Here is a 22,320-nt window from a genome sequence, read left to right as displayed (position 1 = left end):
TATTTTATGACACACTTTCAAACAGTAGTAAACAAACAGCCATACTCCAGATCATGCTGCGACGGCTCCGACATGCCAAATGGAGCACCAGAAAAAAAATTCCATTCCATTTTGCTCAAGATTTTGCACGAAGCTGTTCTGTTCTCAGGATCGGAGGAGCTGCAAACCACTGTTCCCTTGTTTTGTAGCAGCTTTCTGCAGTCTGTTTTCCAGGTTACCCAGAGAGCTGTGGGTGCCCCATCCCTGAAGGTGCCCAAGGTCAGGTTGCATAGGGTCCTGGGCAGTGTGAGCTGGTGGGGGGCACCCAGCCCACAGCAGGTGGTTGAAACTGGATGGGCTTTAAGGTCCCGTCCAACCCAACCTTTCTGTGGTTGTGTGATTTCCCAACAGCTTCTCAAACGTCTTTGCTCTGTGCTAGAGGGGTGCTCTCACACCAGCTGTGGTCAGAGGTCCGTGCTTTGCTTTCTGAAGGCAGAGGTGATGGATGGAGGGATGGGGTGGTGACAGGCAGCTCTCCAAGCTCTGAGCATGAGCTGGAGTCATGCAAAGCGGTGGGAGCCTGATGCTGTTTGCCTGGTGTTTTGCTTCCCAAACCCTTTGAGATGTGTCCAAACAGGCTCTTTTGAAGCAATCCTCCACCCTTAAAGGTCAGCTGAGAATGTTTTCTTTCTTCCTGAGGGTCCCACTCATTTACACTTCTTGAAGAGAGCTGCGAGGGGGTTATGACACAACAGCTGCCCCGTGGTTTTGGCACTGGTGCAGTGCTGCGGAGCTGGGAGCGGGGGCTCTCCTTGGCAGAGCTGAGCTTGGCAAGCTCATTTTCCAGGGCACAGAGCCAGCCGTGCCCTCGCACACCGGAGCATCCAGCTGGGCAGAGAGCAGCCCCTGGCACTGTGCAGCCAGGCCGTGAGAACCACAGTGGTGCCTGGGCATGGTGAGGGACAGCAGTGCAGTGCCAAGCTCCCAGCAAGGTCAGAGCCAGGGCAGTGTGCTGATCCAGCTCGAATAAGGGACTTTGCAAGGTAAAGCCTGCAAGGCTGGATGCAGCTGAGGTGCAGAGTAGGGTCTGGCTGTTCATTGCCTAATGCTGCAGAGGGATGCTGCTAATCGGGTGGAGGTTGGTTATGATCTCGTAGCATCTCTTCCCACTTGCTTAGGGAGGCAGTGTTTGATGTCCCAGCATTGCTGCTCTTCTTTCACATCTCCCCATCCAGAATTAAGAAACAGAAAAGCACTTTAAAAAGAGCAGCCAGGAGCACGCTTACCCCAGCCAATATGCTCCAAATAAGCCCTCAATCTTATCACAAATAAAAAGACAAATGGTAAAGTAGATTTTCAGAGATCCAAACAGCAGTGGCAGGTCTTTTTCCACCTAAATTTTGCAAAAGCCAGAGGTGAGCATTTGAAATTGTGAGCACGTCCTCTGCCTGTATCTAAAGGTTTGCTTAGAAAACCATCAGCACTTTTGGTATTCGTAGTAGAATTACAGTAAGCAGCACCCTTGGAAATAGAAATGTCCCACTGACGAGGGACAAAGTTCCAGCTGTGTAAGCCTGAGGGCATCTTGCTGGAGAGAGTCAGCACTATTTCATTAAGTATGAAATTTACTGGAGATGAAGATGATAAACCTAATCCCATAGTCCTTCTAGCAAAACACGGCTGGGAATCAACAGGAATGAATGCAAACTTGAGGACGAGCTGCACCATTTGGCAGGAGCTTGTTTTGTGCTGCGTTCCCTGGTCTGCTTTGGTTCGAGCTGAACAAGGGATTGCCTCAACAATGTGGCAACGATTTGCTTTTCTTACAAAGGAAAGAGGGCCCAGAGGCCAAAGTAATGAACTGGGTCCCAGCTCCTCAGATGAGACGTCTGTGGATCGCTGTGTGTTCAATGGGAGCGGGTGCAGTCGCGCTGATTTATAGCAGCGCAGTGTCTGTCCCATTGTGTGAAAAACAAACAGTGCCTCCGAGAGGTTGCATGAGAAGAACCTTTATCGCCAAATTTCCAGCCCAAGGAAGGTGGACCAAAATGGTTCTGGCTTTGAAACTGTGTGGTGTGAAGCTGTGTTGGTGCGGAGGGTTGGGTTTGGAGATGCGAAGCCGTAATCAAACATCTTACTGCCAAAGATGGTTGCTTTTCATCAAAAGTGGTTTGCGAAATAATAATAATAAATCCACGTGCCAGAAATGGTTCAAAGTCTTCAGAAGAATGTTACAAATAGCCAATGCCTTCAGGAGCAGGGAAGCGCCAGGAGAAATATGGGCTAAATTCATTGGATAATCTCATTTGTGAAGAATCATTTGTTCTGCTCCACTAACCTTGTCTTAACTGTATCACCCACCAGTGACAGAGGCTCAGCATTTTGGGCACTGAACCAAAGTGTCACTAGATACAGCTGTGTCCCTGCATGCATGGATAAAACCTGTGTGTCTAAAATCTGTGCCTTGTTGTGGGCCCGTATCCCCTCTGTTCTGTAAGGAATTACCTCAGCTGCCTCAACGATGCTCGTATGTCCCTGATGCTCAGGACTGGTGTGGACCAGGCGAGGCTCTCTCCTGGTCTGGAGGAAAACCCAATCTGCAAAGCCTCCATGTAACCTGCGGAGGGACCTCATCTGATTTTGGTGGAATTTGTCTGCCTGGGTTTTGAGATTCTTTGCCACCTGGTTTCTGCAACATATGCTGCATCTCTTCCATCCTGCTGCAGAGCAAAGGCACGCCTTGGCTTTTCCATCCCTGTTTCCATTTATGAGCTCATTTATCCCATCCATCTTTCTCCAACATCAAATCCTGATTAGGCCGAGCAGGGAAACAACAGGCTTTCTTTCCCACAGGAGGCTCTTTTTGACCTTCCTTTCCTCTCCTTGTCTGACAAATTGTGGGAGCTGACCCATATCTCGGTGGCTGCGGGGATAATTCAGTCCAGCCCCATCCTGGCAGGCAGCTGTCTCTGCAAGCCTTCTCTGCTGTTCTCTGCTTGAGAACAAGTGCCTGGGACATCTCAGAAGGGCTGGCATTTGGGTTAAATAAGAACCAGTGCTAACCTTTGCCCCAAACCCAGGTTGGTGGGGAGGATGGGCTCTTCCAAAATCAGCTGACAGTGAGGGATTGGAGAGGTTTCTTAGCTTCGCTGTGCCTTCCTCTGCCATCTGTGTAGGGGATGCTGGAGGAGATGCTCTGCAGTAAAGAGGTGTGATCACGGGCCTCAGAGCAGCATCCTTGCTTGCTGTGCAAGTGTAGCCCATGGTGCAATGAGCAGTTCTGCTCCTGTCACAGAGTTCTCACAGGAAGAAGTTTTTAAGGACAGCGAGGCACTGGCACAGGCTGCCCAGAGAGGTGTGCAGGCAGCCAAGGTCAGGCTGGAGGGTCTCTGAGCATTGATGGGGCTGTGGGTGTCCTTGCTCATTTCAATGCGTTTGTCCCAGCACAAAACTTTGGCCGTGCAGTTTTGTTCCAGGAGTGCCAAAACTTCTTCCTCTTCCTCAGCTCCTTCCCACCAGTCTGCTTTTAGCAGCCACAGCCTTCACCCCAGGCTTACCATGGTGTAACAGGATCCTCTGGCAGGGGGAATCTTTAGTGGCTGATAAAACCTTAACTGTTGTGCAATGAAAGCAGGTTCCCTTTGAAGTGCGCCTCGCGTTACAGTTAGATGCTCTAGCCTCTGTATTTTAACTACCAATAAAATGATTTATAAGCATAAAGGCCTGAGCCACCTTTAAGGCGGGGGAAGGGAAAGAATTGCTAACGTCATTAGCTGGAATGTATCTGCCTTTTTTCTGGGGGTTATAAATAAGGGGCAGAATCAACCTGTTTGGGCCATGAAATGTCCCTTCCTCTGCACGGGAAGATAAATCCTATCAATTTCTTTGTGGAAGGTTTCAGTGTATTTGTGGCTGGAGAATCCAGGCTCTACTGGGAAGCGCTGCACTTCGGCGTGTAGTTATGAATCTCATTTGCTTGCATGCGTGTTTACTATCATTATTCTTTATTATTTGCTGCGATGCTCCAGCTGAGACAGAGTTATCACCTGGCTGGGTATGCTGCATTCTAGGAGTTAATTACAGCCCCTGTCTTAGGTGGTTGACTGCTGAAATAAACTAAAACATGAGAAAAATGGGCTGATGGTTGGACTGGATGATCTTAGCAGTCTTTCCAACCTAAATGGTTCTAGGATTCATGGGGTTTATCCTCACTTTAAAAGTGATGACCTGATGCATAAGGACCAACCCTTCTTGAATGTTTCTACTGACTTCAAATTGGACAGACAAAGCTCTTCCAAGGTCACAGGAGGAGCTTGTAGCATAATTAGGAACCAATTTTTTCTCTAGTTGTAGTCCAAAGCCATGAAAATAGCTTTCCTTCCTTCCCAAGCCCATGTGCATTGTAAGCTTAGGGGCATCCCAAGGATGACCCCTGAAAAGGCCTTTCTGGCCCATGCGCTGTAAAAGGATCTGCTCAATCATCTCCCTTCACAATAAAATAAATATGAAGTAGATAGGAAGCAAATCAACTGCACGCCCTTTGCTTTGGAGAAGCAAAATAAGAGAAGCTGTACACATCTTTGCATTTTACCTTTGTGTGAATAGGTGTGCTAGTGCACAGACATAACTTCATGTGATGTAATGGAACATGGCCCAAATATCCCCAAAGTTTTGACATTCCTGGACTACACTGAGGGTAGTGAGGCACTGAGGTTGCCCAGAGAGATGGTGAAGGTCAGGCTGGAGGGGCTCTGAGCACTGATGGAGCTGTGTGTGTTCAATCGCAATCCATTCTATCCATTCTATCGCAATGGAGTTGGCCCAGATGGCCTTGAGGGTCCCTTCCAATTCCAATAGCCTTAAATGTGGAAGAGGAGAGCATTAGCCAAGCAGCGCATCCTTAACGAGCAGGAATTAACACATACCTGTGTGTGAGGGAAAAGGGCAGGACCATCCACCTCTTATGACCGTGCAAACAAAAGGTTGTTTATTTGTGCAGCTCCCTGCTCCTAGAAACTGTGTCATGGGTTGGACTGGATAAAAAGAACTCGAAAGCGCCACAGGCCTTGATGCTCATTCATTTCTCTCTCCTTAACTCTGTCCTAGATTTTGCTAGCGATTTCTGATGCCAAAAATGAACACAGAGATTCCGACCTGCATGGACTCTGTGGATCAATGCAGATCGGATGTGTGCTGACCTATTTCTGTCACGCTTTTGGAAGGTGCTGGGAGGTTAGGCCGCTCCAGGCAGCGCAGTAGGGACAGGTCTGTAAAGAGGCACGTTGGGTGCCAAGGACCTGACATCAGCACTGCATGCATTTCAGAGAGCTGCTCCAAAGAGGGAAGGGAGCCTTGGACTCAGATTCCATTTTATTTGAGGGAAAGAGTTTTGTTTTGGTTCACAAGACGTGGGGACAGTTTGGATGGCAGTGCCTCAGCCCCTTGTAACCCCAGCTTCTGACCTCACGTTGAGCAGCTTGGAAGCCTGATGGAGGATTTTTTTCCCCTGAATGCTTTACACTCTTGATTTTTGCTCCATTTTTTTCATGTTGCTGTGAAATTTAATCGTGTTTCCTAGCCCTTTAGGCCTCACAAAGTCCAGCAGCTGCATTCTCATCTGGCTTGAAAGCTTATCCGCATACTTCTGAACCCCAAACAGGGATCGGTCCTGAGAGCCTCTCTGATTAAATAAAGTAAACCAAACCCAAGAGACAGCCTGAGAAGCACTTCCCACTCTCCAGAAGGGAGATTGCCCATGATAAAACACATCAGTGCAGACATGAATTTAGAAAAATCTCCCCTCTTGTCTTACAGGTAAACTAGCACTGTAGGAAACACGAGCCCAGCTTCGAACATGCATTAATACTGCATCTGTTTTAATGCATAGAGATTTAAATTGGCTGCAGTACAATGCTAGAGCACACTGCAATGCCTCTTGCAAGGAGAGCATGTCTTAGCATACAGACAACAGTGATTTGCTGCAGTACAGAGGAGCTAAGAAAACCTTGTATTCCCTCCGGTCTGGTTGTATCTATTTAGCTTGTCTAACATAGAAACCATGATGCTAATCTGTCTATTTATCCCTCCTAACAGTGCAGCCGTGTTGCTATTATGGTACTTAATCCTTCAGCATAATTCACATAGTTGTCAGATAACGAGGCAGAATGGCCAGGTGGTAGCAATGCATCTATTTGGTATGGACTGACTCGGAATACACAAGCTGAATTATTCCTCTTCTTCTCACACTGCTGCTGATAGAACCCTCCCGTGCTCTTAATGATATCTTTCACAATATTAAATGCCTGTGTCTTTACCCAGGAGACAGGGCAGTGGTACTGTTGTAATTTGAGAGAAAGGAGAGTAAGGAATGGGGACAAATACCCTGAAAGTCAATGCCAGGCCGCAAACTTGAACCTATCTTTGGCCAGTGCAGTGTCTCAGATTGCCATTGGATGCGTTATCAAGACATCATCCAACTCAAGTTTATTTTTGGCCAGTCACACATCATCTTTTCTATCCCTGTCCCAGGTGTGGTTCAGCAACCGACGAGCGAGATGGCGCAAACAGGCGGGTGCAAACCAACTCGCAGCATTCAACCATCTGCTGCCGGGGGGCTTCCCACCCACAGGAATGCCAACTCTGCCCCCATACCAGCTGCCAGACTCCACCTACCCAACCACCACCATTTCCCAAGGTAAGCATTCATTTGCCCGCTCTGCTCCTCTCCTCTTGCCCTACATCACCCTGTTGGCCATTCTTTCCTTGGTTTGCCCTCCATCATCCCATTGACCATTCCTTCTCTGCTTTGCTTTACATCACCCTGCTGGCTATTCCTTCTCTAGCTTGCACTACATCATCCCATTGACCATTCCTTTTGTCCTTTGCCTTACAACATCCCATTGACCATTCCTTCTCTCCTTTGCCCTACAACATCCCATCAGTCATTTCTGATTTGTGACATTCCTCTGTAACAGGTAGGTGGTTTTCCTTTGTTGTGGAGACCAGCTTTTGGCTCACATCAATGGAAACTTCGCTTTTTCCTCTGGAGAGCAGGTGGATCTGCTCTGCTCACTGTCCCATGGTCCTTTCTGCTACACCAGTGTGTCTCACATCTGTTCCGCTCAGCTTTGAGGTGAAGATTCCATCAGTCCAAAGCAAACAACATGGGCCAAGCTGGATGTGGCCCTGGGCAACCTGGCCTAGTAGGTGGCAACCCTGCCCACAGCAAAGGGTTGGAACCAGATGGGATTTAGGGTCCCTTCCAACCCAAGCCATCCTGTGATTTTATCATCACCTCTTTGCAGATGGAGGCAGCACCGTGCACAGACCCCAGCCCTTGCCACCATCCACCATGCATCAGGGAGGGCTTGCTGCTGCCGCTGCAGCTGACTCCAGCTCTGCCTATGGGGCCCGACACAGCTTTTCCAGCTACTCAGACAGCTTCATGAATGCTGCAGCTCCTGCCAACCACATGAATCCTGTTAGCAATGGCCTCTCTCCACAGGTATGTGACCCGCTTCCATTCTCTTTCTTTGGCTGAGAGCATTTGGCTGGTCCAGATCCTCTGAGAGCAGGGCAGGCTTCAGGCTATCACAATGAATTATAGTTAACAAGGGAGTTATTGTTATTGTCACGAGTTCTTGGAGGCGGCCTAGTTAAAGCAATTAGTTAATTTGTTTACCGGCAGTATCCCGATCCTGAGCTCAGCACTGTACTGCCAGAGCATTTGCATCCTGATAGTTACCACATTCAGGACATCGCACTTCGGACGTCAGGACCTAGAGCATTGGTGTTTGCCTTCTCAGTGCTCCAGAAGGATTTCTAAGGCAGAAATTATGTTACTCGCTTACTTCTTACCCTGCCAAAGGTCCAAGCAGAGCCCTGCCTTGTCCCAGCTGCCTTCCAAAGGTTATCACCTGGCTCTGTCCTATTTCTTCCAATTGCATGCATGGCATTGCATGCTGTGTGTAGCAGAGAAACAAGCCTCAGCAGTGTGGACTTTAATTCCTCCATCAGCAGCAGTTCTGGAGAGAGCAGAGAGAAGGGCTTGGGCTGTGTGCGTGTCACAGGATGTGGCTCCTGTTCTTGGCCAGTGAGCCCTGCAGAAGTCAGTGGAGATGCCAGGATTTGCACCAGCTGGGAATGCACCCCCTACCAAATCCATCTCTATCACTGTTATGGGTAAAAGCTCTAACTTTTTGTTACCTCAGTAGGCAGAGGTCTTTGGTTTACTCGACACAAATCTGTTTTCCAAATGCACGTTTCCTTTTAAGTGCAGTAAAGCACATACCATACGCTGAGCATCAACGGCAATGACTCGTATTTATGCAGTACCTGCTGTCCTGAGGGCTGCCAAATGTCTTCCACTTTTGCTCTCAGTCAGTTGTGAGATATGGAGACTCATGAAGCGCCTGTGATTTCGGAATGGCCAGTAACACTATTTAGGACAGGAAGCACAAAATAATCTGAAACTACTGGGAGAAATTAGGTAGGCATCTGAAATGAAAAGGCTACAACTGTTTAGAGAGGGATCCAATAAACGGGGACATCACAGAGGTAGATAGATTTTAAGGTCCAGTAACTTGTGATTTCTCAAGTGTGAAAACAAACATAGAGTGTCAGTGGAAAGAGGGAAATCTTGCAGCTCCTCTGAAACAGTATAAAAATCCCACTTCTATCTTGGGATGGTCATAAGATAGAAAACGTGTGACTGGTGTGGGGCTGAATATTGCCACAAACAGTGTGGTTTTGTGGGGGAAATAAGGAGACATCATTCTGACAAGGGGTTTCTAATAGCACCAGGCTTGGGAGATGAGCATACAGTATGGGATTCAAAGGCAGGTTAGCTAGTCCAGGGCACATGATTAATTCCTATTCTCACAAGTGCAATTTAGCACCAAAGAATAAGTTGGGGGTGAGATGCACGTGATAAGCTGCACAGGCACCAGACGTGTACAAGTCCATCGTGCAATTTCCATTTCTGTACCTTCATCATCTACTTATGGTCCCGCTCACTCAATCAGAGGCTCATGGAAATGACCATACCAATGCTTTTTCTGTGCTTATCCCTATCCCAAATTACCCTGCCCCCAGGCTCAGGGTAGGGGAAGATAGAGGCCTGAGCCAATAAGCCCTTTGTATGGGAAAGAGAGGATACATTATCTTGCAGTCCTGAAGAAAAGAGAGCTTTGCACCCCCAAGAAGGGGAGATTCCCGTTTTCCTAATGCTTCTAATCATGTGAGGGCCAAGATATCAGCATATAAATTCTTCTATTTCTTTTGTGCTTGGTGAGGCTAACCCAGGTTATTTTACGACTGCTTTCTGTTTACTGATCTTGCCAACTCACTGCTTTCCTAAGCTCTCTGCTGTTCCCAGTGGAGGGATGTGAGAAATGCTCTTACCCTCTTGAACAAGAGCTGTTAGAAATGTCCTCTTTTACACGGCGAGGTGTGTAAGTAGAGGATAGAGAATGCTTTGCACAACTCACATGAGCACAGTTCAGCCATTCATCTGAATTACAGGTAAAACCTCAACGCTCCCATCCTCCTGTGCTGCTCCCTGTGACATCTCCAGGGCTAAATACCAACTGCAGGGAAGGACGGAATTCAAGAAGTAGGAAAAAAAAAACCAACAAAAAAACAACCAGCAAACTTAAAATGATGGCAGTTTGTCTGAGCTGCAAACAGACAGTTCTCTGGTTTCATCCCTCAGCAGCAGCAGGAGGGAGATTTCTTTGCAGTTTAGACAAGGCGGTGGGGGCTGCCAGCTCGGAGCTCCCAACATTTGCTCAGCATGCTATCCAGTTACCCTGGGATTGGGTGTCCCAGCCAGAATCCACCAGACGGGCCTGATGCTGGCAGCTGAAATTCAAGAGGAGAAGCATGGCATTTCCATTCCCACAACAGAGAAAAGGGGATTACGTTTGGCCTCTGCAGGCTTGGTCCCCCCACGCTCGGTCCTCCCCTCCTGACACAAAGGGCAGACATTGCTGAGTTTTACCCAGACTTCACGTGGGAAATGGCCACGTTTCTTGCTTGTTTTCCAGCCCACAGCTTTGTGCCTTGTCCCTGCTCTGCTCCTGGATCTGTACGACGCTTCCCAGCAGGGACGTCCACTTCACCCAGTTTAGAAGTCACTGTGCCTCCGCTCCAGACCTGAGTAGTTTGGTCTTCAGCTCCCTCATCCTACGGTGATGTTTGAGGGACATGGTTTAATTCATCACGGTGGTGATGAGTTGATGGTTGGACTAGAGGTCTCTTCCAGCCTTAATGATTCTATGAGTGGGCATGGTGGCGATGGGTTGCTCAGCTGGATTAGATTACAGTGGTCTCTTCCAACCTGAGTGATTCTATGATGTGAGAACACTGCCTCGGTTGTGCAAAGAGTCCCACACAATTAAACCACTACTTAGAATGATCCCACATGCCATTCTCTGTCCCAGACCTTCCTGGAAGTCCTCAGCGTAACCTGAGCAGTTATTTGGGATAGCTTTGTGCTGGGACAGCCTTTGTAGGAAAGATCTTGCTCTGAGTGTTTCAAAAAGCAATCATCAAAGCAGGCCAGCTGCAGCCAGATGTGTCCCCCCACAACTGCCAGGGGCTGCAGCAGTCACAGATTGTCAGAAAGCTGCTCTGGACAGTGGAGAACATCACAGTGAGGTCCCCATCTCCTCAGGGTATTTCATAAATCCCTCTTAAATACTTTTCAACTCATTTTCATCTCACAGATGATTTCCCATTTGTCTGGGATCACCTAACAAACTGAATTACTGCAATGCCAGGTACCAGGACATCCTTAGCCATGTGCTGCATCACATTTTGCATCCATCTCTGCTGAAGTTCAGACCTTTGCTATCTGAGAATCACCTCTCACTGTGGCTGGTGTGAGGTTCATCACAATGTTTATCATCACCAGTGTGATGGTAAACTCAGTATGAGCCCAGTTAAGTCCAGTTGAGCAATTCCCTGATGGTCTTTCAGGATGGTTTTTGAGGGACGTGGTTTAGCAGGCATGGTGGTGATGAGCTGATGGTTGGACTACATGATCTTAGTGGTCTTTTCCAACCTTAACGATTCTGTGGTTCTGTGAGGTGTGGGAAGTGGGAGGAAATTGAGTTGATGAGTACCTTACAAGTCAGTGTAAAGTGAAAATGAAAGGTCGAGCCTTTGTGATGATGGGAGATTCCCTGGGTACTTCTTAAATGGCAAATAATTCTCGTGTTTTATTGTATTCTGAGCTACTTTCCTTCTAGCACATCTCTTCTGCCTCTTAGAATGTCTTCTGGTCTTCAGAAGGCTTCTGTTTACTGCTTCACCTCCTCTAATCTCTGCTTCCAGAAGGCTTTCGCTCCGGGCCTGTATTTCAAATGTGTCTCACCATCCACTGTGGCATGTTGGGGTCTTGTGAGGGATTGTCCAAAAGCAAGAGACGGTTGGTTTATTGCAAATGGCTGCTGTCTATCTGGAGAATGTGTTAAGGCAGAGTTAAGAGCCAGGCGCTCCCTATGCTTCCATCACATGTTATTTCTGAGAGCTCTGAATCTTTCAGCAAACCCACAGGATTGCCCAGCGATTAAGACAGCTCCAGAAATGCTGAGAGCCAAGAGAAACTTGTTCATCATCTCATATTTGTTGCTTTAATTTTCGGAGGGCTTTCAGTGGCTTTTTGTGCTCCACAAGCAGGTTCATTCCCAGTGTAACAACCATAGAGCCAGCGCAGTCGGTGTGGCTGTGGCTGGAAACCAAAGGTTTCCAACCAAATCTTGGAATCGGGTTTTACAACTTCAGCTTTATCACCATTCCTGGAGGGAGCCTTGAAGCCACAAAGCTGGGCTCTGACCACACGTTTTCACTCTAAACCCAAAGTTCTCTTCAGTCTACCCAAGCGTTGCATTTCCCGACACCATCCCAGCTCTTCCCACTGCCCAGGGTAATGTTTTCCTCAGCCCCACTGGGGTGGGATTAGAGATGATCTGAATGTGAGAAGAGCCAGCTCCAGCCTTTTTTTTTTTTGGGGGGGGGGGGGAACCTGGCAATGGGGAAGGACACGATGTTAGCTGGCGAGAGAGAAGCAGGCATTGCAGTGTCTGCCTCCTTCCTGCAGTGACATGGATCCTTTCTGTCTGCTTCTTCTTCTTCTTTTTTTTTTTCACTTTCCAATTTTTTTTTTTTTCTTTTTTTTTTTTTTTTTTTTCCTTTCTTTTCTTTTCTATTTTTTTTTTTGTTGGAGACACTGTGCCTTATAATAAGCATTCAAAATGAGTCTTGCTGGGCCAGGAGAAGGGGAGGGGAAGAAAGAGGGGGAGGAGAGGGTGAGATTTGGGGCGGGGGGGAGAGAGGGGGAAAGGGAGGAGGGGGTTTAAATAGCAAAGAATTAGGAAAAAAAAAAATCTGATGCAAATCACTAGTAGAGAGAAAATTATGTGCAATTACCCAAGCGATACTGGGCAGCCGTGCCCACCCCAACCAACAAGATCTCATTAACAAGCAGAAAATAAGATTGAAATGGTGTGTAAAAGAGCTGAAAAATGAATTTGAATGCTGCATTTGTCCACAATTACCCCCTCGTTCACACATATTTTATTGCAATTTTTTTATTATTCTTAATCTTTCCATCCCTCAAAGCAGATTGGGAACATCCTGGCATTACAGTTGCTGAGGGAGGAAGCATTAAGGATTCCCCGTTTCCCTGAAAGGAGACCCTTCTCTAGCTCGAATTTTAAAGGGTTGGTTTTGGACGGATAAGGATTCATTTCCCCGGCTTATCTTGGTGTAGGAACATGTTCTTCTCATATTCTTTAACCTCTGTCGCTCTTGGGTGCCACCCCACACGAGGGCTTTTTCCTTTCCTCCTGGTTTCCTCCACCATCCTTTCCCATCCCCTTTCTCCATCCCGTGTTTTCATTCCATTCCTTTTCCATTCTCCTTTCCCTCTCTCTTACCCCTCCTTTTCCATCCCGTTTTCCCCCCACGTTTTGCCCTGTTCCCCATATCTCTAGAGGGCTCTAAATCCCTAAAACGAACTTCTTCCCTTTCCAAAGGTGACCACCATCTCTCTTTCGGGTCCCAACCACTCCTTACACCCTATTTCTTCCCCACAGACTGGCTTTCCTCCTTAAAGCAGACCATACACAGGATTTTAGGAGGAGAACATGCTCAAACCCATGTCCTTTTCCTCCACGGAGAGTCTGGCTCTCTTGAGACCACGTTGGCACTTTCCCTTACATGGTGTCAAATGCAGCTCCATCTCTCACAGCATTTAATGTATGAGTCCCAGGGAATCTGGTGCTTTCTCCACTAAAGTTTCATTTTTTTATTTATTCCCCCCCCCTATTTAACCAAGCAGAGCCCATCTGCTCTTGTCAATTAGACGCCTCTGCTCCAAGCAGCAGCAAAAGGGAAGAATGGAACATTTTTCTCATGTGAAAACAGAGATGCTTTTTTTTTTTTTGCCTGATTCCTATCGATGTTGTTCCTGCAAGCACAGGAGCAGGATCCAAAATGCTTTCCACCCATCTTCCCTGTGCAGCAAAACCATCTTCCCTCACTTTTTACATCTGTTGGGCTCATAACTCGGGCTGAACTAACCACAGTCCCTCACTGTGCTTGCAAGAATGCGTGCTCTTAGCCCCTGTTCAGGGTGTGAGATGAGGCTTTGTGGGTTTCCTTATTTCTTTATCCCACTGAAAACTCATTAGGAACAAAGCAGCACCCCGTTACTTCAACCCCAACTCTAGAGCTCTGGGTAGCACTGATTGTGTTTGTTCTGAACGGCTCCATTTCCACCCCATTGGTTGTGCTCTGTGTGTATTGCTGAGATCTTTATAGGTGAGAAAGGCTGATTTCGGAGCAAACCGTTGCTTCCTGAGCCTTGGGATTTTAAGAGGAGCCTCAGTAAGTTCAGGAGGTCCAGGATCGGACTGTGTGATGTATCAGAGATAGACAAAATGGGGAGAAAGGGGAATAAGGAGAAAACAGGGGAAGAATATAAAGGAAAAAAAAACAGTGAGACCAACAAGAGGAGGAATAAACACAGGGAGGTGTGATGGTGCCACAGACCAGGAGAATAAAAATGCAGGATTATCTCCACTTTTCATAAAAAAAAGGGACTGGGGACAAGGCAGGCAGGGATAGATAGAGAAAAGGAGAGATGAGCAATTAATACAGCATCCAGCCTGGCAACAGGCAGGTCAGAGTGACCTCTGGCATTCAGAAGCAAGAGCTGCTGCCAATGGAACCAAGGGGAAACAGCGGGGAAGGGCAGCGCTGGGATGTGGGATGCAAAATAGAGGGGAGGCTTAAAAGGGAGGAATGCAACAAAAGGACTCAGAGGCAGGACTTACAGCCTTGCACGCCTGCCTGCACGAGGGCATCGATATCCGTGTGTGCACACCAGTGTGTGTGCCCGTGCATTGTGTGTGCCTGTTAGAGCCTGGCCATGGGGGAACAGCTGTGCTCCAGCTGTGCCCTAGCTGTGAAAAGCTGTCTGTGATAGGAAAAACCTACAGCAGTGGGTCAGGCATGAAGCCCAACGTGCACCTTCTTTTTTTCCATGAAGAGAGATCGTGGAAAGTATATTGAATTCAGAGGGTGTGGGAGAGCTGTAGAGCTATGAGGAGGTGGAACAGGTTGTGGGTCCATGACCTCCAACTTTCCTGGCCCTAATGGGTGTGCTTTGAAAGGGAAACCCACGCTTGCTCCCATCCCAAAAGCTATTAGCTGCTGGGACTGCTGACAGCACATAGGTGCAGGTTGCAAATGGGACATCCAGGGGCTGGGAGGGCAGAGGGGACCCTGGGGCTGCATCCCCATCCCCAGGGCATCCTTTGGGGCCACTGAGATGAGCCGTGCACGTTACACCCCAAAGCTTCAGGAGGGGCTCGTGGGGGAGATGTGCACTAAAGGAATGCTGCGCCAGTCTTTAGTGTGAGATGAGAATTTGGACATTGCATCAGTTTGCTGGTTCCTGATGCGCCGTGCATGGAGAGGGAGCAGTGTGTGGCTGTGCTTGAGCAGGATGGGGTTATAGGGTTGTGCTTCTATAGTGTGTGGGAGGCATAGAGGCTGGGGGATACCCTATGGGGTGCTACAGGGTTATAGGGTGCATGGCACCCGGTGGTCTGCTCCTTGCAAAGGCAAAAGGGAGAAGCTTGGGTGCTGCAAGATGCTGCTGCCTGCCCCCCCCCTCTCCCCCTAGACAGATCTACTTACAGCGGGGGCTGGAGATCAGAAATCCTAGCAGGGTCCGGGGTGGGCGAGCGGGGAATTGATCAAAGGTGTGGAGGGTCTTAGCTCGCTGCGGTAAGCTGGAGTCAGCCCTTAAGCCTATCCAGTTTGGAGATGAGGGGGATCTTATTTCAGGAAATAAGTACCTGAAAGGGGATCGTGAGCAATGCAGGAGAACCATGGGGAGCTGCTTGTTGGGAGAATAGGAGAACTTTTTGGGAAGGATGCTGGGAGGGGAACGCTCCCAGTGGGGAATGGGGAAAGCAAAGGCTGCTGTTTGTCTGTCCGTCTGTCTGTACGTCCTTGAGCTCCAGAATGGCACAGAGCCCCTCGCTGCCTCCTCTCTGCCTCTCTCCCAGCTTCTCTTCCCCCTCTCCCTTCTTCCTCCCGCTCCTCTCCTGCCATTTGATGTGGAGGAGAGCTGTCTGCCACTCCGCGTCTGTACCGAGAAGGGATCAGAAGTTGCAGCGAGCGCTCGGCGCCTCTCCTTTGATCCATGTCCTGAGGCCTGCTTGACAGCGAAAAAAAGCATGGAGACAAAACGACTCAGTCAAAGTGATTCCTGACAACTGTCTCCATGAGATAAGGAAGCTCTCTGTGTCTTGGTTTTTTTTTTTTTTTTTTTTTCCTTTTTTTTTTTTTTTTTAATACCGCCTCTCCGCTTCCATAAGAAGCGGAGTCACTTTAAACCAGAAGAGCTGCACGGAGAACAGCGCGAGCAGGGAGCGCCTGGCTGAGCTTTATCACATTTCCCGTCTCCCTTTCCATTCCTTTACCCTTCTATTTCTTCCTTTTTTTTTTTTTAAACCCTCTTTTTTTCCCATTTCCTCCTCCATGCCGTGTTACCCTGCTGCCTTACCCCGCTGATGCTGCTAATTATGGTTTCAGAGAAAGCCCAGCACGTTTGTAGGTGACCAGGACATCATTCAGCTCAATCCCAACCAGAGGGAAATGCCTGCCTTCCCCACGAGGGGCTGGGGGGCAGAGAGAAAGCCCCGTACACTATCTGACAATAAGCAATCCTTTTAGGGATCGGTGGCAGGCCTCATTAATAGTGAGGCATTACGCCCCGCCGGCCACTTAGAGATGTTCCCCTGCTGCTGAGCCCCAGATTTTCGTATTACTGCTTTATTTTTCTTGCCTGGTTCCTGTCGGGCAGGAAAGTGCCCCCTGCTTTCCCTCCCGGTTCCCTGTAGGAATGCGTTTGCAAGGGCTCAGTGACATTAATCTCCACGGAAGGGATGCGGGTGGGATGGATGCAAAAGGGACGTGGAGCTCCTTGGAGAAAGGCAGATGCTGAGGGAATGCTGGATCCAGATGTGGAGCTTGGAGAAACAGCTGTTCGCTTTCCCATCCTCAACTTCATACAGATTGAGGTCTTCCTGAGGTGGCAACAGCTCCAAGGAGAAGGTTTGGTGGTCACCAATAGGATGAGGGACCGACCCCACGCTCCAGTAGGATCCAATGATGGATCCCTCTTCCCCTCCACTCACTGTAATTAGGCTTTTGTTGTAGGTTTGCTCCAAAGTGAGACCCCATTAGCATGCAGGATGGGGGGTGGCGTGGACGAGGGGGGACACGGAGGGGGAGTTTCCCTTCCCCCCAGAACTGCGCTGCGCTGCGCTGATAAACAGTAAATATCGGGGAACAGGATTTCCACATTATCTGAGCGCGGCAGAAAATCAAAATTTCAGTCTAAATCCGAGGAGACGAGGCTCATAAGCTCCTCCAGCTGATACAGAAGCCGAGCCCAGCCAGCAAAGCTCAGGAGGCACAAAATAACATATTTTTTTTTTTCGTTCCAAAAAAGGAAAAAAGAAAAAAAGAAAGAATGAATGAAAGAAAAAAATACAGAAGAAAAGAAAAACTAAAGAACGAACAAGAGGAGAAAGCAAGAAATATATGGGGGCTGGAATGCGAGAAGGGGAAAGAGGTAACGCAGAGCATTGGAAATAAGGGGAATAAATAGGAAATAAATACCCGGGTGTATTGAGGACAGGGAGGGGCTGGACACTGCCCATACAATGAACTTTCCAATCGACAGCTCTGGCTCTGCAGAGTGTTGCTTGGGGATCGACCTGTAGGACGCTGACAGCTGCTGGAGGATGATGGCAAACCTTTAATTAACGATTAGAGTGCGCAGCTGAGCACAAATCCAGCCCCGAATTAGGAGCCACATGGGGTCTCCCAGACCCTAAAAGCCAACGTAGGATTCAGCAGCTCTGTCTGACAGCTCTGATGAGGTCCTGGGCTGCACGTGCTGCTCATTGCGTTCCCATGCCCTGCCCTGGCCATGCAGCCATGCCCATCTGCGAGTGTTGTCTCTCACACAGACATTTTGGGGTCTGCGTTGCCTCCAGCTGACTTCTAAGTATAAACTCTTTCTGTTCTGTGAAGATCCAGGGGACATCTTCCTGGATTCTGTCCTAGAATGTAAGATGTCCCATTGTGTAAGAAAGATGTCCCACTGCTTTATGCATTGGCTCAGATCTTGTTCTGTGCTCTTTCTTTCTCTGGTATTGGGGCAGTTGGTGAAAGCTGGTTTTCCTGGAGTATTTGTCCTTTCCCTTCTCATGGAGATAACTCAGAAGTCCTAAAGCTGAAGCTCAAAGTCCTAAAGCTGAAGATCAAACTAGAAGTGACATCGTTGTGTTCGCATCATCTGGCTCCGAGCTTGGAGTGACTGAGCCATTCTGCATCAGTTTATAATCTGGCTGTGCATGTCAAAGAGCAAGATTCTCTTTAAACAATTAAGATACGATATTTGAAGATCCTTTGGCAGGCATGCAGGGCTCTCTTCTGCTGTTGAGCAGGTGGAGCTTTGCCTTGGGTTTCATCGGCACGGCATTTTGGCCTCCAGTAAGCACAAGAAAGTCAGATGGAGCACCATAGTGTGCTGAACAGTCTGCACCAATGTGTATGTATGATGTAATATATATATAAGCCCTCCAGGAGACACATAGAAAGGTATGGGGATATGTCACCCCAAATATTTCCAGCATCTCTTACTACCCGTCCGGCACAGCACGGAGCCTCAGGAGGCTCTTTCTCTTGCCTTGGCCAAACCATGGTGTGCTCTGATTTTTTTTTTCTCATTGCATCCAGGTCTTTGCCCCAGCTCTTCATCTGAATTCTCCCACCAGTGCCAGAAGGTTACTGGTTCCCCCATCAGCTCTTTCTGCTTCCCCCGTGGCTCATTACCCAGCTCCTGCCTCTCTCCCCTTGCTTTATTTCACCTGGGGTCTCAGAGCTGCAAGAGGGTTTCTCAAACCACTCAAGAGCCACAGGCTTGTCTGGAGGGCGAGAGGTCAAGTACTAGCAAGTGTTTCCAGTTAGTTCCAGATACCAGCCTGACAGGTGGGTGCCTCTTGATTAATTCCCAGCTCCCCTAAATGATCCCATGGTCATGTGCTGTGGTCCTGTTCAAGCCTAGGTAAAGTTGGTGGGGGGGAAAGAGGAGAATATTTGAATGAATCATAGAATCTTTTGAATTGGGAGGGACCCTTAAAGGTCATCTAGTCCAACTCACCAAGGGAGGGACAGTAGAGTCTGTTGCGATAGGAAAAGGGGAAATGATTAACTAAAAGAGGGGAGATCTAGACTGGATAAGGAAGAAGTTTTTGTAGTAAGTGTGGTGAGACATTGGCATAAGTTGCCCAGAGAGATGATAGAAACCCCATTCTCGGAGGCACCCAAGGTCAGGCTGGATGGGGCTCTGTGCCCTGATGGAGCTGTAGGTGTCCCTGCTCACTACAGGGGGTTGGAACAGATGGCCTTTAAGGGTCCTTTTCAACCCAAACCATTCTATTATTCTCCTCTTCAGGCTGTTGTCATTCAAAGGTAGCAACAGGAGAATACTGCCCAAGTTCTTTCCCCTTATCTAACCCACTTCCTTTGGGGCAAGGTCGTTTTACATTCTCTGTATGATAGAGAGACAGGAATCATCAGAAGATCAGTCAGACCTCGGAAAAGCTGAATGACTCTTTGTTGATGCTGTGAACTATGGAGAGATGCACTGGTCCCATTGGCACCTGTCATTCCATTTCACTGGAATAGCCCAGCCTTAAGGAGTTCTCACCCCCTCTTTCTCTCATTCCCTTTCACTTACATTGGTTTATAAATGTGTCCAGAAATGCTGGAATTCTCACAAGACAACATCTGTGTGTGCAGTGCATGCTGAAGAGCAGGGAAGGACAAATCCAGCATCCTATGAGTGTTACAACCCAATGGGGAGGAAGACATCCAGCAAAGCTGAGGTCTTAGGGAAGCAGTCAGTGCCTGAGAACTACATTTTTATTTTATATATTTATATGTATTATATGCATATACTGCTCGAGGACATGATTTACAGGTGGGTTGTTAGGGTAGTATGGCTAGGTTGAGGTTGAACTTGATGATCTTGAAGGTCTTTTCCAACCTGAGCAATTCTATGATTCTATGATATATATACATATAACCTTACTAATTTTTTTCCTTGCTGCATCACTTGCTTATTCAAATACTGCCAATTTCACCGTGGATCTGATATCAGCTCCCAGCATCTCCCAGCCTCAGTGCTTGGGTTATATATGAAGAGAGAGAGGGGGGAAAAAAACTGCAAGCAAAATAAAAGCTGCTATCTGACAGAATCTCTCCTGGGGATCTCAGTTATTAAAAAAAAATAGGAATCATTTTTCTCTTAGCTGGTGTTTGTTAAACGTGCAGGAGCCATAGGCAAATTTTTGCTAATTTTGTGCATGCTTTTATCATACTGTTGATTCACTGGCAGCTTTATCCTCCGATAAGTGGATTAGTTGTTGAGCTAAACAAAAAGGTGTTTGACAACCAGGAAGCTCTAAAGAACATATTTGTTTTCCAAATAATGGAGCTGTGTTTGTTGCTCAGTGCAGTGTGGGGTGTTGTTGTGAATTTCATTAGCCGAAAGGAAAGGCCTCAAAGCTTTTCTTCCTTATGCAAGGCAGTGGTTCGGTAGGAACGTCTCCATCCTATCATGGCAGGTTATTTGTATTGATTTCCTTTGGTCTGGCAGCTCAGCTTTGGAGTGATGCTGTTTAGATGGGAGAGGTGTCAATGGGCGTGCATTTGGGGCATCTCCCAAACCACCAGGCAACAGGAGCAGAGATCCCTGGGTTTTCTCTCTACATCCTCAGTTGGGTTAAACCATTCCTGCCCTTGTGAGCAACCTTACAGGTTTGTTTGTCTCCAGCCACAAGTTATTTCTGTTTCCCCAGCAATGAGGGGTAAAGCAGCATGGGCTTGCTTGTTGGTTAGCAGAGCTTTATGGCTTATAATTAATCCTGATTTGTAGGACTGGGAGCTAAACTGAGGGCGCGAAGAGATAAATGGACCAAGTGGAAGAGAACAGGGCTAAAATAATGAGCTTAGCTTTATCTGAGACTTTCATCACAATATCTGAGCATCTCATCATCCTGGGAAGCGTCTCTTCTCCCTGTACCACAGGGATGGTTGTTATCTCTGCGACCAAGAACAGAGGCACGAGGGTTTTGTTCTGCTTAAATGTAGATATGTAAGGTAAGAACCTCATTGCCCTGACTTAGGGTGTAGTCAGGGCCCTTTGGTCTCACCCCAAAGGCCTTCTCTGCAGAAGTACTTTAGCCTGTAGTAATTGTGTATCTATCAATTTTTGGACATGGTTTAATGGGCAGTGTTGGTGGTAGGTGGACAGTTGGTCTGGATGATCTTAGAGGTCTTTCCCAACCTTAATAACTCCATGATTTCTTATGCAATTGTACATTTACTTTATGGAGTCTCCCCCACTCAAACACCCACATCCCTTTGGCTATATCATCGAAGCACCAGGACAGACAAACCAAAAGGCAGTCTGTCTGCCCAGCACTCCTCGGTGGGCTTTAATGCTAATGATGCAACGCTGTTTTTCCCTTGCTCATGTCTTAGTCTCACACGATGTGCTATGCTGAGCCATGCCCTAGGAGGGATTGGTGTAGAAGTGCAGAATGACGTGGGTCTGTAAAAGGACAGAGTGACGTGGGTCTATAGAAATGCAAAACAATGTGGGTTTGTGCAATTGGGTCTTTATTTGTATAAGGGTCAGAGGCATCAGCTCAGGCTCTTCTCTGCAAATGAAGCATCTTTCAGCACCCTGATGCTGAGCCTTATGTTCTCCCATGTCCTTTTGAGAACCTTGGTGGTTCTACTGCTTGAAACAGACAGCACCATCCCTCCTGATGTTTTAGGAGCCCGCAGCGGTGGGACGACAGCCAGCCAAGCCATTCTCACCTCTCAGCTTTACTCACAAGATGACCAAACTGAAGTTTGTTCTCCCTTTGCAAGGGGCTAAAAGCAGCCCCTGGTGGGGAGGGAGATACGAGCCCCAGAGAAAGGGGCTGCAGGGCTTCAGTACTGCACTCGCAGCTCTGGCAGAGATTAAATGAGGGGAGGGAGGGAGGAAGGAAAGAAAGGGGGGGAAAATGACAGTAGAAGAGCGAAAGGTCCCCAGCTGGCTGTTAGTGGCATCTGCACTCGGAGCCCAGACTCCAGCTGAGAGCTATTTCACTATTTATTTACATGTAATTATTGCTATGAGGTGCAGATATTAACACTGTCAAGAGCAATTTGCCCTGACATTTTTCACTTGCTCTGTTCCCTGACGTTTCGGGTTTGGTGGGATTTTTTTCTCTCTCTCTCTCTCTCTCTCTCCCTTCATCGCACTGCTTCAGTTTTGGGCCCAGGCTTTTTAATCCAGCGCCCTTCGCAACTCATTAAACTTTGAAATTTAATTTTGCCCAGCGAGGAGCTGGGGCACATCTCCCACCCGCCACCCATCCACAGCAGTTCAAGCATTTCCACTCTAAACAAACCAAATTTACCGGTTGCCGCGTTTTCAATTGGAATGCAATCTCCAGCATTAACCTTTGCTTTCGACGCTGCATTTAAAACACAGAGAAAGGTGCTCAACCGTTTATTAGGGGGAGAGTTTGAAGAAGAGTACGTAGAGGGGAGCAGAGAGAGAAAGCAAATGCAGAACAAATATTTTTTGAACCAGAGCCGCGATTGGCATGGAAATCACAACCCATTTCAGAAGGTGGGTTTGGACCACCTACCCCTTCCCTTCCCTTCCCTTCCCTTCCCTTCCCT

At 47.9% G+C, this 22,320-nt stretch overlaps 1 protein-coding gene across 3 annotated transcripts in view; it reads left to right on the top strand.

Moving 5' to 3' along the window:
- PAX7 (paired box 7) overlaps positions 1 to 22,320 on the top strand; it is an 86,345-nt gene that overhangs the window by 47,886 nt on the left and 16,139 nt on the right. For all 3 annotated transcript variants that reach the window (XM_042831752.1, XM_042831750.1, XM_042831751.1), the window contains exons 6-7: positions 6,508 to 6,673; positions 7,284 to 7,483. In XM_042831752.1, coding sequence (XP_042687686.1) covers positions 6,508 to 6,673; positions 7,284 to 7,483 — 366 coding nt within the window. The remainder of the gene's footprint in view (positions 1 to 6,507; positions 6,674 to 7,283; positions 7,484 to 22,320) is intronic.

The sequence above is a fragment of the Centrocercus urophasianus genome, unplaced genomic scaffold (assembly GCF_019232065.1).
Source record: "Centrocercus urophasianus isolate 14NV4802_14NV808 unplaced genomic scaffold, USGS_Curo_1.0 seq_36, whole genome shotgun sequence".
Taxonomy (NCBI): domain Eukaryota; kingdom Metazoa; phylum Chordata; class Aves; order Galliformes; family Phasianidae; genus Centrocercus; species Centrocercus urophasianus.
Note: the sequence above shows the minus strand (reverse complement) of the source record. Positions and strands in the feature narration are given on the sequence as shown.